The sequence below is a fragment of the Nyctibius grandis genome, chromosome 6 (genome assembly GCF_013368605.1).
Source record: "Nyctibius grandis isolate bNycGra1 chromosome 6, bNycGra1.pri, whole genome shotgun sequence".
Lineage (NCBI taxonomy): Eukaryota > Metazoa > Chordata > Aves > Nyctibiiformes > Nyctibiidae > Nyctibius > Nyctibius grandis.
In genome coordinates this window covers 10,695,871-10,712,050 of record NC_090663.1, presented here as the reverse complement: position 1 = coordinate 10,712,050, position 16,180 = coordinate 10,695,871, and the positions used below count along the sequence as shown (strand labels likewise).

The 16,180-nt window shown below is 36.7% G+C and overlaps 1 protein-coding gene across 4 annotated transcripts in view; it reads right to left on the bottom strand.

The window, feature by feature from the left end:
* The window catches only part of RGS12 (regulator of G protein signaling 12), a 91,432-nt gene that overhangs the window by 28,229 nt on the left and 47,023 nt on the right, over positions 1-16,180 (bottom strand). For 3 of the 4 annotated variants that reach the window (XM_068403367.1, XM_068403368.1, XM_068403369.1), the window contains 4 exons: positions 9,308-9,477; positions 6,225-6,317; positions 5,256-5,399; positions 668-847 (listed from right to left, as the gene is read on the bottom strand). In XM_068403367.1, coding sequence (XP_068259468.1) covers positions 668-847; positions 5,256-5,399; positions 6,225-6,317; positions 9,308-9,477 — 587 coding nt within the window. The remainder of the gene's footprint in view (positions 1-667; positions 848-5,255; positions 5,400-6,224; positions 6,318-9,307; positions 9,478-16,180) is intronic. The other variant, XM_068403370.1, reaches the window with a different exon arrangement.

Sequence of the window (16,180 nt, the reverse complement as noted above, 5' to 3'; positions counted from 1 at the left end):
TTACTTTTAGCAAGCTACTATTCTTGTTAGATTATTAGAGTATTCCTTAAAATACTAGTCACAAAAATACTCAATAGCAGATGGGCTAATGTGTAGTGATTGACACGAAAAATGTAAAGTTATAATTTACCCATACAGTTATGTAATACTACAGTAGTATTATCTACATGAAGAAAAAATAAACTCTAAATAATGTTAGGAGATCAGTTAAGACTACTGGTGTAATTTTTAAGCAACTGTATCAGTTTTACACAGCATTATCTTTGTCCAGTAGGAGCTAAGAAATTAAAAAACTACCCTCTGCAGAGATGAGTTAGATTAGGTTAAGCCTTCTTCAATAAATTCTGATAAAATGTCTCCTCTCAGCAAAGGTTAAAATGTGATCACATCTTAATTCCAATATTCAATCGAAATAAGCTGAAGCATTAAAATAATCCTCACTTTTTATTTGTACACATATATTTAAATAATAACAAAGATTTTAAATTATATTCAGGAAGTCAATAGCTAGAAATTCGATTCAAACGTACAGATTTGTAATTATATTTGCCAGCACCATTAAACAAACATTCTAGTTGTTTTTTATATATTATCTTTGATCTTCTAAACAACTTGAAAAACATTATTTAAGAACATAGTTTTCAGATAACAACAATACAAAGGTAACCTTTTTCGGTGTTGAGATATTGGACTTCTCTGAACTGATACTGTGTTTGGAAGTGGGGCTGCTGGGAACACGCTGAGGATCAGGAAGAGGACGACCTTCTACTTCAGCTAAGATGCATTCTTGGTAAAGTGGGGATTTGAGAAAGCGAGTATAGCTATCAAACTTCATCAAGTTAAATATCTGAAATTAAAATGCAATGGATAATGGTTACATAAGCTTAAATAACACATCAAGAAAATGAAACTATTTCAACAACAGCCACAAAATTTAGGTCATTAACCTGTAAACACCAGTAGGCAGGACTTTGTTTAGACCTGGTTAAATACACTGCACCAATTTAAAGTGAAACATAATTTGATCTATTCCCTTAGCACAGGTTCAGAAAAATGCTATGATTTGTGCAAAGTGCATGAGAAGCTAAGATGCTGTAGAGTCTTGACAACACCATCCTCATAGCCATCTTTTATTGCATTTATGCCTTTGTACATTCTATCGAAGCACGTAGCAAGCTAGCCATTTTAAATTTTTTTTAAAGATTGTTTAATCCTGTCACATATAGTACTGATGTAATTATACAAGTGTGTTTTAAGGTAGCTGTGAACAAGAAAAAAAAACGTATGGTCTAGAACTCAGGAATATGATATAGTCACAATATGCAATGGTATGCAATGATACAAGGTACACAAGGTTAATTACTGACGTGGGAAGGAGCAGAGTCCTTTACGGTATTATGTAAAGTTCATGTGCCCAATCATAAGGGAAAAATAAAGATCAGTACCTTTGGAAGATTCAATAATCAAGGTGCTGTAAAATCAAGACCTTGAAAAAGAACAGTTTACATAAAATGGCTGCTCTGGGCAAGACCAAAATTTATCTTTAACTACAATGGAAGGAAGCAGCTTTATACCGGGCCTGGAGCAAATGTCTGAGGCTAATTTAGCCACAGCTAAATTTATGAAAGTAAAGGAAGAGAAGTTTGTTCTTAAATGCTAAACAGAATGCTTGACTTCCTTTTTCCAGTTTTGCAAACCTATAGAGTTTTAAGTGAATTCAAGCTTTTACCTTTACATCTGCTCCATTGATTCACTTAATCTGAAAAAACAATATGAGTGCCACCTTCTTTGGACATGACAGATTTCCTACAAGTGAAGAACAGTATGTGCCACCCAACCGGTCATGGCATTCCCAAGAACCTACAGAGAAGTCCATCACTAAGTCACAGTGGCCCAGTTGCAGATGGAAATAATTTTTCAGATTGTGCAGAGACACCCTTCTCAACAAGCATTAGCCCAAAGCTTTTCTGACAAACAAGCGAGATGCTGCAAGCCTAATTCAAACTGAATGCTGACTTCCACATTCTTGCCTTCCCCCCATACATCCCCATTCCCTCTTAGGTGCTACCTGTTGTGTTTGTTGTGCCCTCTAACAAACTGTTTTCCACATAGCAAGCTACGGAAAAAATGCTTTTGTAGGGTTAGTTTTGCCAGCTTAATGTGCTTAAACAGCTCACCACAAAGACTAACATGCCCTCAATGTAGCATCAAAGACACAATACAGTGTCAACAACTCTTCCCACTGCTCACAAAGGGGAATCTCTCTCTCAGGCTATGAAAAAATACAATCCTTCTCTGACCACAGGTAGGTACACCAGCAAAATTCAAAAAGGCAACTAGTTTCAGAGCACACACAGTCTTCAGGCCAAGGCTCAACAAATTGTTTAGTGCACACAACGCACATAGCTTTGAAACGTTTCTTGAATTCTGTTGAACTCAAAGAATACTACCGTGGTGTATTGCCAAAATAGCGTAAAATACGGAGGAGCAATTACAAGGAATCAAAATGCCTCAATCTCAAGGACTCACAGACGCACTGCTGACACAAGGTTATTGGGGAAAAATGGTAAGTACAGTCTGAAACACCAACAGAGATGCAAAAACCAAGCTAACTGAAAAATACAAAGTACTTCACCTGTCCTTAAGGTTTTTAAGACAATGAAACTTGTAGAGGTTACACCACTCAACAAATCACAATATTTTAAGCTAAACGCAATTTGTGCCCCCGAAATATAAGACACAATTCTACAGCACAGCTAACATTAATATGTTAAATTTAATAGAGTTACAGGATGAAAACCAAAGCTTTTCAGAGTTGCCTCCTGTCACAAAATCCAGCACCAAAAGAAGATAAAATTGTTATTCCATGCTAGGTAGGAAGAATAAAGGAAAATATTGCAGAGAGCTAAGAGACACAAGGAGAGGTACTGCAGAGATGAAGTCTACAGATTAAATATACCTAATATAGCAAAAACATTCCAGCCTTTTAACTTTGCTGGACAGAGTGATGACAGCTGAACTAATTTACCTTCAGCTGATCATCATCTACCCTACTGTGTTGCTAGCCCACACTACAACCCCGATTTCCTATATTTAGCATTACTAACATATTAATTTACACATGTTAATGACTTCTCTTATTTGGAAAAATTTAGCAGATGCTATTTCTTGTTCTTACAAATGAGAAAGAGAAATATAGCTTAGAAAAGCATAATTTGAACTTTACACATAAACAAGGGTAAAAAAACTTGCATCCATTTACACAACTCTACATGAAGTAAATGATATTTTATTCTTATTTTATTATCTTCAAGTGACTTACACTGTCTTGCATCTGGAAACACTCAAAATGCTTGTTCTTATTTTACTGTAAAACACAGTAAAATCCTAACTAGGCATTTTGGCTGCATCCACACTGTCATATCACACTACCCCTAACAACAGGCTCAAGGGCAAATTTGTCAGGCTACGGACAGAAAGCAACTTCCAGCAGCATTCCCAACAGGCAGTGCTTGAGAAGTAACAGCCTCAGCAGTGCTTTCCAAGGCACTTTCCCATACACGCTTCTGCAACTCCACTGCAGCCTTACAGCAACACTCCCTATTCCCCAGCATCATATAACACTTATCCAATGACCACCAGGCACCAGCACCCTTGCACTCTGTGCTCAGCACTGAAATCTAGAAACTCTTGTGAAAGACCACAAATGCAGAGCCTTCGCTTTATTAAGATGGTTTCACCACCATGAGCTGAACTTTGAAAGTCTGTGGGTTTGTTGCAATAACTACACATACCTACAGTTCTGCGTTCCCGAGGTCATGCCACCCCATTAGGACCACAAACTGACCTACTGCAGAAACACCACTAAGTGAAACCAAGATATTAAGGGCCATCAAGGCAGTCGATCACCCAGCACTGACCTCAGCCAGGCAACATGCCATTAGTACCTCTCAGCTGGCACACCTAGCTCCAAGGCTGCTTACTTTGACAGAAGCAATTCTCATCCTGCTTCGACTAATTTCAGTGGGAGGAACAGGCCTGATTGAGGGATCTGACAGGAGAACTACAGGGGCATTGATAAGTTGAGAGAAGCAGGTCAGGTCCAGACAAGCCACATGGCTGGGATTAGACCCACAGCAGCACTTCACATCAGTATTTTCACCCACCTTATAAGCCCTCCAACCTAAGGAAACAGCATTTTCAAAGGAGGAAGAAAATTTGCATCAGCGCAGTCACGAGACTCATAAGAACACCACCTGCTCCACCAAACAACTGGGAAAGGATGAAGAGGAATTCAGGCATGGGCTCCACAAAGCCAAGATGAGGAATGCATGAAAAAATCTCTGGGAAGATCATGGCTGGTAATTCCCACAGAAGCCTCAGGCCTTGGTAGGTCCATGGGCTGTAAGGCTAGAAGCTACCAGACCAGCAGTTAGACCTACCTTTCTATCTCCACTTCACAGATGGAGTAAGATACTATATCCACCTGCTCTTATGCCCCAAAAGCATGCAATCTGAGGTTGGGCCAAGACTAAGACCATAACCTGCTTCATTTACGCAGTTAAAGCTATATCCTTGATTTCTAAATAACATGATCTCAAAATTATTTCTACACATAAATTATTAGGGTAGGAGTTACCAAAGAGATTACTTTGGAGAAAAAGGAAGAAACTTAAATTCTACAGAAAATGTGAAATGTATCCTGTTGTTACATAACTATTCTGTTCTGAACATCAAACATTATTTAAAATGTATCCACTTCAGAGGTCTTCAGACACCAATAGCTTTAACAAGCTCTTTGTTTGACAGTTCTATTAAAGTACATGAGAAGGACTTCTTCAACACAACAGACATATTTTACAAACCACTTTAACCAAAATTAGACACTATTTGTGTTCACAATTGTTCACTAAAGAAAAGAATAAGCAACCATATGAAAACACCATATGCAATGTTGTTGCACCACATGGCATTATTTACTTGCACTAAACCCTCATTTCAAGAATAGTATTTTTCAGATTTTTTAGTTAACGTCGATTTTCCATACATATGCAAATGTACAGAAAAAGTCAGGTACCATTCCATTATACAGCTTCTTTTTGTTCTGCTAATAGAATCTATATGATATTGACTTCTCTGTCTTTTTATGCATAGTAAAACATACAGCATGTGAAACTACTTCTGCAGATTTTAAAGCACTTGAGATGAAAAGATAATAGACATAAATGTACAACAGTCATGTTTTCTATGGTTACCTGAAGCTGCTGTTCCTTAAACATATCTGGATGTGGAGAATTGAGAATATCATCTGCCAGCTGTGCCTGGCTATCAATATTAACTGGGGTTGTAGCTTTGCTACACAAGAACTTACTGAAGATCTCCCGAGCTCTGTAAGAAAGCTACAGAAAAGAAATGTTAAACATATGTTTGCTTTGCAAATATATTTTTATACAGGTATTTTTTACAGTGATATATTCCACACTAAAATACACAGCCAGTCCAGTTTCCTTAATATATAAGCATTTTTCATTTAATAGCTTTTGTTAGTTTTAGGCATATAAAAAGGGTTTTTGCTTTAAAATTACAAATATTCATCAGATATTTCTTCAGCAGTAAAAGTTGCCATCAAAATAAAACTTAAAATAATCAAACTATGAAAATAATAAAGGTGAAGCACATCAAATGCTGTCTTTCAAAGGAGAATAGATTTTTTTAGATTTTAGACCTTTTATATAACAGTTACTATTTAAATAAATCCTCTAAGCTTCAATTTCTAGAAGTTAGAATAAAGTAAACATATATTTGAATATTTACTGTTAAAAACATTCATGCTCTGTTTTTAACTTGTTTATTTTGAAACACCCACATTCTGGAAATAATGAAAAAAACACCAAACTGATCTCAAAGCCCTTGACACGTTGAATTAACTTGCTCTGCGCTCCCTTGCACTGGGCTACTGCAGCTAGCCATTTTTCAACATCCAGTATATCTTAGCTCATTTTTACTGAGCTACCTCTCTACTTCACTGCAGTCTAAATATATCCAACATCTCAAACTTGGGACAGTACTCTCAGGGGACTGAGAAAATTAGACTGAGGCTCCAACCCTATTTTAGTGAAGTCACAGTACAAAAACCCAGCACAGCTCCAATAATGTCAATAATCTTGAAGAAGTAACAAGTTTTAGTAAGCAACACCATGTAATGAAATACAACATTGACTTACCTCTTTTTTATCATGTGCAGGTACATGGTTAAAATATTCACAGGCCTGCCAAAATAAAATATTTTCTTCACTAAATTCTTTCCGTAGAAATTCCTAGGGGAAAAATAAACAAATACATAAATGTCTCAAAGAAAAGAAGTTACTTGCCATTTCAAACAACCTATCTGTAATGCTTGATAAGTTTGCATAATGGTAACATTTCAATCAGTCTCACAGTCCAGTTTTTTTCTACAGTAAAAACCAATGCATGTCCAATATAGGCATAGTGCTTCTCCTCTTTCTCATTTCCTCTTAAATGTATACAATTGAGAACAATGCGTCAAGTTACAATCACATCATCTGCATGTACAAAGATGAAGTCTGAAACTTCATGATACGTTAAGTAATATATAAACTAGTGAATAAACTTTTAATAAAAAATTTAAATAATTTATAACTACATTTAAAAACTACACTGTAAACTGGCTGTCTTTAATTGCAGTTCTACTCGTATAATAGCGTAGACGTTTACCGAGCAGTACCCGTAATCAATTCTGTATTCATTACAGTGTCTTTCTGCATCACATAGCAACTACAAAAAATCTTTTATCACTGCTTGCTGATGTGGTTACATGGGTTCTCCTTGGAAAATACATTCTTAGAGGGAAAAAAAAAAAATCTCCCAATACAACACACAATAATCAGGACATTTATATTATATTATCCAAAAGTTCAAATGAAGACTGAGACCCCAGTCAGCTGGGAAATTGTACAACTACCAACTGTCCCTGATTCAAATCTGTATAATTCAATTTTCTCTCAGCACACGTTTCTTGAAAGCATTTTAACCATTAGGAATGGGGGGGGAATTAAAAAAATTAACTCAGTCCTCTAAAAAGAATTATCTAGGCACTCATGTAATTGGAACAATGCTTGTTTACACTTTAGGTATCAGTGTTTAACTGGAAATTTTATTTTAAGTCAGCCCACAAGCCACAACCTTCACTCGAGTGCCACACTGGTATCACTCTAGTTTCCTTAACATGCAAGGCAGTCTCAAAAAGCAGTCTATGAGGAATCTTCACAGAAATACTTAAAACTTAATTTTATTTGTGCTTTTAAGATATACATAGAATTTAGGGAGTCCAACTGTAAGAAAGCAATTGAGATCAACTACAATATACGGAGTCTAAATTCACTAGCAAGCTCTCAATTTAAACTAAAAGTTCTTCAGATACCTAACCTGAGACACCAAACATAAAAAAGACAATCCAGAGAGTAGTCAGGGGACATTTCTGCATTTTACATGTAATTACAGATTAAAAGAGAATCAAAGTAGTGAGCAGGAACTGGAACCCAAGTGCCAACTTCCCCACTCAGTGTCTTCACTATACATCTATAGACAATCTCCTGCTTGCTTTCTTTCTGGTCACATGATTTGGGCCCAGCTGGCTGTACAACAATTCAGCTTTGTCAGGAAGACTGAGTGGTGTCCCAGTTGGAACATTATGTTGCCCAGTAGTTGTCACACATTGCTGGGAAGCTGGAGATGTTGGTTTGAACCACTTGAGGAGGGAACTTGCAATCAGGTCTCACTTCCTGGATGACTGCTCTAATCAGCAGACTATTATGCAAAATGTGAGTATTTGCAAAACATGCAAAATCTCTTCCTAGAGAGTAATTCCTGCTCAGTGACAAAGCTGTCCTCGGGAAAGGCCTATGCATGCTGAATTCCAAATGCACCAAGATGCTTACCATGCAATCATAAATGAAATGCTGATGCTCCAGTGTTCTTAAATACTGGCAGAAATCTGTATCTTTTGGCTAGTTATAGGTGACTCCCTTCTCAGTCCGTGGGCTTTCTGAGCTTCCCTTTGAAGGAATGCTAACCTATCACTTGAAAGGCAATTTTTTTTTTTGGCATCATGACTCTGCTTTATGCCAGACTCCAAGGCTTACACTCTTAAGTGTACGTAAGTTTACTGGTAGCTTAAAAGTAATGAGAAAAGACAACTAAACTTTCAGTAGACCACTCCCAAACTATATCATTTTTCAGGTGGATTCTAACATCAGATTAAAATTGTAATTTTTCTTTCAGTCTGAGAAGAAGTCTCAGTATCTAAGCAGAAACTAATAACCCTTAAGCTACTCTACTAAGAAAAATGGAAAGACAGGGAACACACTATCCAGGATATATTATTTTGCTTTTATCTTCTCTGTTCCCTCATCAGGTGTTCACAGTTGATGTGTTTTTTTGGGTCCCCACACCATTTCAGATGGAAGTCTACTTATTAATCATTTCATACTTTAATGTACTTTTGTATCAAGTAAAGGAGTCTGAGTTACTACAGATTCCAATAATCTACATCTCTTATACCACAGGTATTTTTATGTTCTGTTTGTGAAAATTATTTGGGCAGCACAAAATGTCCTTGTGATTCAGAATCAGCAAGAGACTTTCAGTGCAACAATGCAGAAGTGTATAAACCTCTGTTTCCTTACATGTAAAACAGATGATACTACTTACAACTTCATAAATGTGCTGTGAAGAATCTTAATTTATGCTTTGCAAATACTTAACACTACTCCTGCAAGCTGCAGCTTTAACCAGTGCTGTTAGCTACCTTAATTGCTTCTGAAAAGTATTTCTAAAAACCTTTTGCAGGAAGATAAGCCACTGTATTATTGAAAAAATGTTCTACGCGGCTTCCAATATTTCAGTAGGCAAACGTGAACAGCTTACCAGTTCTTAGGAAACTACTGCCTCTTCCTTTTTTCAAAAGCTACCGCTACAAATATAACCAAACATAACTGTTTTATAAAATGGGGGAGCTTTCTAGAAGTTCAGATACAAAGCAAGGTATAGCCTCCATTTTTATCTGAAACTTTTGCTATCCAGAAATAGATGTGTATTACTACGAACTCTTATTCAAATGTGAACCAGTTTAAACTTAGAAAGATGCTCAGATAACAACTGTGTAAAAATGAACTACTATCTCTTGTCCTATGTAAGGACAGTGTCAAGAAAGAAAAAAGAATACAGAAGAATTACTGCAGCGATATCAGGTATTTTGAAAGGCCTCTTACCATCCTTCAAAACTTACGGAAAAATATTTAACACCAACAGGATCCTGAAGAAGACGCTCAAATGAAACAGCCCAGCTTGCAACTCTTCTTTCTCGAAGTCGTCGGCAGCTCTGTACACTGGGAAGACTAGCATTGCTACTGAGGCTATTTTCACTGATGCAATCTTTTAAATCACTGCTATTCAGCTCTGTTAAAAAAATTAACAAATTTGTCAATAAAATATTATTCACTTTTACTCTTCAGCATTGTTTACTTGATTCACCACACCTGCTGCTCAAGCTGACAGTAGTGCAGACTTCAAAGTATCCCTCCCCATCTTTATTAGGAGCACCTGCATAGAAAAAGCAACCCCAATCATCTCAATTTTCTTGTTTCACTGCAAAGAAAATTAAATGAGTGTCTCAACAGCAATCCCCTGCCAGAAGCAAAAGGAGCAGGCACAAAAGGAAATCTCTTTTCTTACTCAACAAAATAAGTATTTTGGACAAAATTCTCTGCTCACATTCTTCACCCCATGGACTGCAATCCAAGATTATCCAAGGAGGGTAGACCTTTAAAAACCCACTGTTCACCAGAATGTGGACAAAAACCTATTTAGTGATAGGAGGCAGCAAAATTTCATACTCTCTTAAATCAGTAGAGAGGGACTCTGAAGTTTTTCATGGAAATATGAGATTCCTGTTAAACGCTGAAAATTTAGGAAAAACTGAGGAAAATGAGCTAGTAATGTGTGCCTTCCTCATCTGTGGAAAGTAGAGGCATCAAACCATAGATCCTAAATTTATCAGGGTTTCTGACAAAAACAGGGATCCGTGACTCCCTCCCAGACTTGAGGAACACATTGTGAAGTTAGGAACATCAAGCTGAGAAATAATTGGATTCGTTAGATCTCAAAAAAACAGGAATTTCTTTTGTATTCTGAAAGACAAATTAACAAGAACCTGTAGAGAATTCAGGAAAACACAACCTTGTGTAGCAGCATGACTGTAATAATTTCAAGTATTAACCCCAGATCATCTTTGTCACGTATCAATAAACAGAGTACACACAAAAAATTAATAGAGAAGTGACCACTTGTTCACAGAAGTGGAAAGGTGAAAGAAATGGCTGCTCTAAGTAAAAGAGTGAACTGTATACAACAGCATCCTATTCACAAACTTTTCATTTATTTGTTGCATGCCCTTTCACTGCTGTCTTTACCTCTCGGTTTATACAAATGTAAAATTCATATAGCAGTACTCACAGATGGTACCCATTTCACAGACATGATCTGAGGTGTAATTAATTGTGAAGACACAACTAAATAAAGCCCTGAGCTACCTGGTCTGATCTCATACAGACCCTGCTTTGAGCAGGAGGTTGCACTAGAGAGATGCCAAACTGAGAGATTCTGTGATGAAGGGATAAAAAAAGCAGACATTCAATTCTTTGAAAAATTAGCAGTAATAGACGTGAGAAAATAGTAGCCTCAAATATAAGAGATGCTATCTTCAATAATTCTATGCCAAATGGAAAAGTAAATACACAGCTCTCTGTAAATGTAAACTGACTGAGAAAACTGAATCCACAAGCAGTAAGACATGGCCTGTTCTTCACAGAGACAACTTTATTGTTGTTTAGTTTCCTTGGTTAATCACCTGGACTAACTAAAGCAAGGAGTAATTTCACCAAAATTACTACTTTATAAGATCTCCCAAGTTCTTGTTTTCAGTTATATGTATTTCAAAACACTCAACATTTGGTAACATAGAATTTGGAAACGCAATTGTTCCTCCCTGGAAGTATGAACTTTGAAAAAAAAAGGACCATTCAAAGATAGTTATAAGAAAAAGTTATAAAGATAGTTATAAAGATAAGAAAAATTAAAGAAAAAACAGTTCTGAAACTTCATTTTAAATGTATTCTGTAGCTTAGAAATATTTACTAAGATGTAACAGTTAACTACTGCAAACTTCTGTAAGCAAAGCTATTGTTTAAGACAAAAATAAGACAAAATCAGACAAAGAGACAGGATTAGATTAGGAAGAATGAAAATGTAACTTTATATTTTCAACAAGGAAAATATTTAAGGACCATAATAACACATCAGGTATATATTTTTCTTTGCCTAATCGTCATATTAATCAAAGCTAATTAAAAACACTCAGCAAATAATGCCAAATTTTCTTATAGGAAATATTTATTCACTTTTTCCTTTAAGACATATAAAAAGCATAACGAAGTCAACTGATAGCTTCACTAGAGAATACCTGTCACCACAGTGAAACTATTGTAAAAGAAGCTAATGTGAAACTGAAAAACATTGTATCTAAAGTTATTATCTGAAGTATTTTGCTTTAACTCTGCAGGTAGATACGTTTTATTTTAGAGTCCAGGATATTAATAAACACCCACTTCTGGATATATCTGGAACAGTTTCAGATACTGCCTCACTCCTAGAGGGTTCAACCCCCAGTGTTCTGCATCTGTATGATGAAAATTTCCTAGTTCCTTTCAGGCAAAATCAGAAAGGCAAACTCACCCCACATACCAAACCATTTAAACCTACTTGGCTGACAGAGGGAAATTAGGGAGTAGCCACACAAAGTGCTCAACTCTAAATCCACAAGTCACAGCGCCTCAGGACTCAGGAGGGAATGCAAAGCGGGAGGCACAGCAGCCATTACCAGGTCAGCTTTGCCTTCCTCCCTCCGAGGGGTGGCTGCTCAACTTCCCCGTGGCAGGCAGGAAGACCAAACTGCAATTAGTCTCTGAGTGTTTACACCAGTGTGTGACTGCTAACTACCTTTAATTGCTAGCAGCTGCTTGCTCTCTCCAGCTTGTCAGAGTTACATTTGCTCTAAACTACACCAGGTTCTCGTTCCTCTGATATGCTGCCGACTCTAGAGGTTCCATGAAATAAATGAACCAAAATATGACTGTATTTTCAACAACTTTGAGAGCCACTGGCACAGGTCCTCCAAAGTCTTAAAGCACCATTAAGGAATTACTCATTCACAGTAAACTGTCTCTGTTCTGGTGGATTTTATTTAGCTAATTCAGATTTTTTCAGAAAGAACTATATGAATTCATACTTAACCCTGACACTGCTTTGTTTTCCCTTGAAACACAAATGCAGTCGGTTTGCTTTTAAAATCTGTACAGATTTCTGCTGGGGTGCCTGTCAACCTGAACAACACAGAACAAGGTTGTTTCCCAGAAAAGTTTTGGTTATTCTAGTTTCTTTTACCACATATATCAACAGTTGCAATTAAAACAGTTACAAGCTAGTGCAGGTATACCATTTAGAATCAGAGAAAAAGAAAGGTCAGATGGGAAGAAAAAAACCTCACCAACTATAACACTAGTACACAATTTATGCAAATCACGCTTAAATGAAGACTGTATAAGCCGTAACTCCTGCTCTGCTCCCCATGCAGAGGAATGTTTCCAATGTAAGACTTCAGCGTCAGGTTTCCTGACCCTCACAACCCGTGCATTTCTACATACACACAGCCCACCTTGGAAAGCAGGAATGGAGAAACTTCCCAACCGAGTCACATATTTCACCTAACGATCACTCCGCGATAATCATTAGAGGAAACGTAGAGCCCTGATTCCCACCATCAGACGTTCTAACCACAAGGTTGTCGTGAAAATTGGCCTCCTCCTTCTTGTTAAGTGTTTAAAAAAAGAAGATTAGCTCTTGGGAATCTCAGGATGCCAAAGGAGTTTTACTATGAAAACCCCAGCTCAGGTGCACAGAAGACTTAGCAGTGTTGTGAAGTTTCCTAATGCCTTCCTGCCTTTTTCCTTACTGTGTGAAGCACCAACTCATCTTGCATCACCTGTAGAAGGAGGCTCCTTACTCAAGTATCCCGCACCCCAGGGTCCTAAATTTATTTCTATTCAAGAACCACTGTACCTAGAGAGGAAGCACGACTTGCTGTGCAAACTCATTTAGTTTCATTTATTACCTTCTTCAAACAGAGAATAGACACAGAATGTTTTCTAAAACTCCACAGAAAAACAATCCTTCAGACCTTTTGTGTTTACACATTCTGTGGAGGTTCTTGGTTTTGTTTTACAAAACCAGCATTATGTAAGAAAATGCAGGCATTTAAATATGCTAAAATCTTGAAAGTATTCAGGATAAGATGGCTTTGAAAGTTTTGATTTAAATCATATAAAGCAGTAAGTCTGAATACAACTAATTAAGGATGTTTTTGTATGCATTTGTTCATAAAATCCATATGTATTTTTCAACCTACAAATACTTTCTATTATTGTGAGAAGCTACACGTATTCCTTGTGATCATTGAAATGCATAAATTCATATAATTAAGATATTCCATTTAATCACTAAGTACATTACCTGGATAAAGCTGGTAAGAACCACTGTGGTGCCACTTAATCAAATATTTCAAGCCATTCACTGAAAGCCATCCTTCTGAATCCATACCAGGTTCAGCTGTAACGTCCCGGAACCCATTGGGTGCAGATTAGTCTTACTGTGCGGCACATTGTTCCTCTGCAACTTTGGGATAAGGGAAGCTAACGCATTTCCCCCCAGCAAGTCCTGGTAGCCACTACCACTATTCTAAACAAATCGATTCTTTACCCTCATGGCTTCAAGCAGAGGAAAGCAATAGTATACTTAACACAAAGCATTATAAAATGCTACATAAATAATTTAAAGAAAAGACCTTTTGCCACTGCTGCTAAAGGAACTTGAATTATTTATGTTACAGTGGAACACAGCTACAGAAAGCATGTGCTGCCAATGTAACTGAAAAATAAGTCATATACCTGTTGGAGGAAATAATCCATCTGTATTTATTGCATAAACAGTAGTGCTTTGTTTTATTTTGGATTTCATTGTGGATTTTTTGCTCTACCTTCTTTAGTTACTTTTTAAAATACAGTTTTGCATTATTTATTATTGTAAACATCAGATTCCTTTCAAAAAAGTCTTTAAGAACGCTTTTCCTTATGAAAATTCTTTCCAGGTGATGAACACTAAAAACAAAAATCAGTAGAAAGTACAGCAAAGTAGTATCTTAGGAAAAAGACATGCATATAGTGTCTGTTATGCTTAAGTAATTGGAAATAAGAGACTTCAGCTTTGCAGAACTGATCTCTGTAGGGAAAAGCAGGTAAGAACTGACTTAGACGTTCTCAATAGCTCAGATACATCACCAACTGTCTGTCTGGAAGATGAATGATGATGTATTTCTATTATATGTCCTTTGATCTTAAGGTTTTCCCTTTGCAAAGTGGCATCTAGGTATCAATAGCCAAAGCCAGACATTAGCTGGGGACTATTGATCATCCCTGTGATGCTTTAGACAGCACAGTGCTCAAAACACCAGCCACAGCCTGCATGCTGTGTATGGACTCTCACTATTCCCACAGCCCGCAGGAATGGACAGTTTCCGAGATGGGAAGTAGGAGAAATCTGCTAATTACAGGTCATTCTATAGTAACATAAAATGGTTTCTACTATTCCTAGAGCACAGGTGCTGCAGATTAATTGATCTATACAGTGATCTTGCGTCTAAGCATTATTACAGTTTGCATTCTGATTGTCTGCAATTCATTAAGCAAATAAGTTACAGTTAAGAGCTGCTACTGGTCAGCATCTCTGGAAACAACACTAATTCAAGTACCTATGTATTTTACATGTTACCTATCTTGCAAAGCCCAAGTGCACTATTTCGGCTAATGAGAACATCCCAGCCTTGCACAAGCTGAGTTACCATCTAAAATAAATGCAACGAAGGGTACGGTTGGTTTCCTGACCCTGGCTCTGATGTAATAAAAGTCGTGTGACATGAGGCTTCATTGACCTTGGAAAGAAAATGTACAGAGAGCTGTCATGCCTCCTCTTATACTGAAGGTATATATATAAACACATAATAATTACTTTTTACACATAAATTTCCCTTCCCAGACTAAAGATCAGCAACAGTATTTATGGTATCTATTTATATGCACAAATACTATTATTAAGATTTAGTCTAGAAGGGAAGTATGTACTCCTGTACCAATGGCTACACTGGTACAAATTTCTCCAATCAAGACAGGCCCTAAAAATGTGTAAATCTGTGGATCTATTAATGAATTAGTGACATTAGAGAAGATTGGAAAAATTTCAGTGCTGTGACATATTCAATAAAAGTGAAAGCCTGAAAATGTAATTCAGACATGAATCAGAGCTTTTTACTCAATGCATCTCTAAATGAAATTAATTAGGATTTTATTTCATTTCACTTTTTCTGGTTACAGTCTCTCTGGTTCTTATTTTTCCAATCTACTTTCTAGGTATTTAAGCATTGATTCAATATTACTCAATATAGTTCAACTACTGCTTTTTACATAAATTTCAGCCCCCTTCTTAAGTAGCATATAACAATGAAGAGAGAATCCGTGTTAAATCTTCAGATCTAGGTGAAAAAATAGGTCATACAACTCAGCAGAAAAATGCATATAACTTATTGTCTGTTCTTTCACCTCTGCAACCTACATGGCCCTTAGATTTCATGACGTACAAAACTGTATAGGATTAATCGTGAAAACACAATTACCTATGGAATTGGAAGCCATACTGGAAGAACTGAAAATAAGTCAGATCTTTAAAATAAATTTTCAGCTGGAAGCATAAAAAGCTTGAAATGACTATCATATGAGTACTATCACAGGGATCTCCACCTTTGGATAGGCAACAGAAGTAAAATAAGTTTAATTAACATGGAACAAGAACCCTCACGGAGACAAGACGCAACTACATTCCATTTTAGCTAAAAATGATCAATCAAGCTTTTTGCCACTCAGCAACTGCAACTTAACTCCACTACATACACAAACAAAAAAAGTCTTTGCTCTGTCTTGATTTTTACATCAAACAGGTA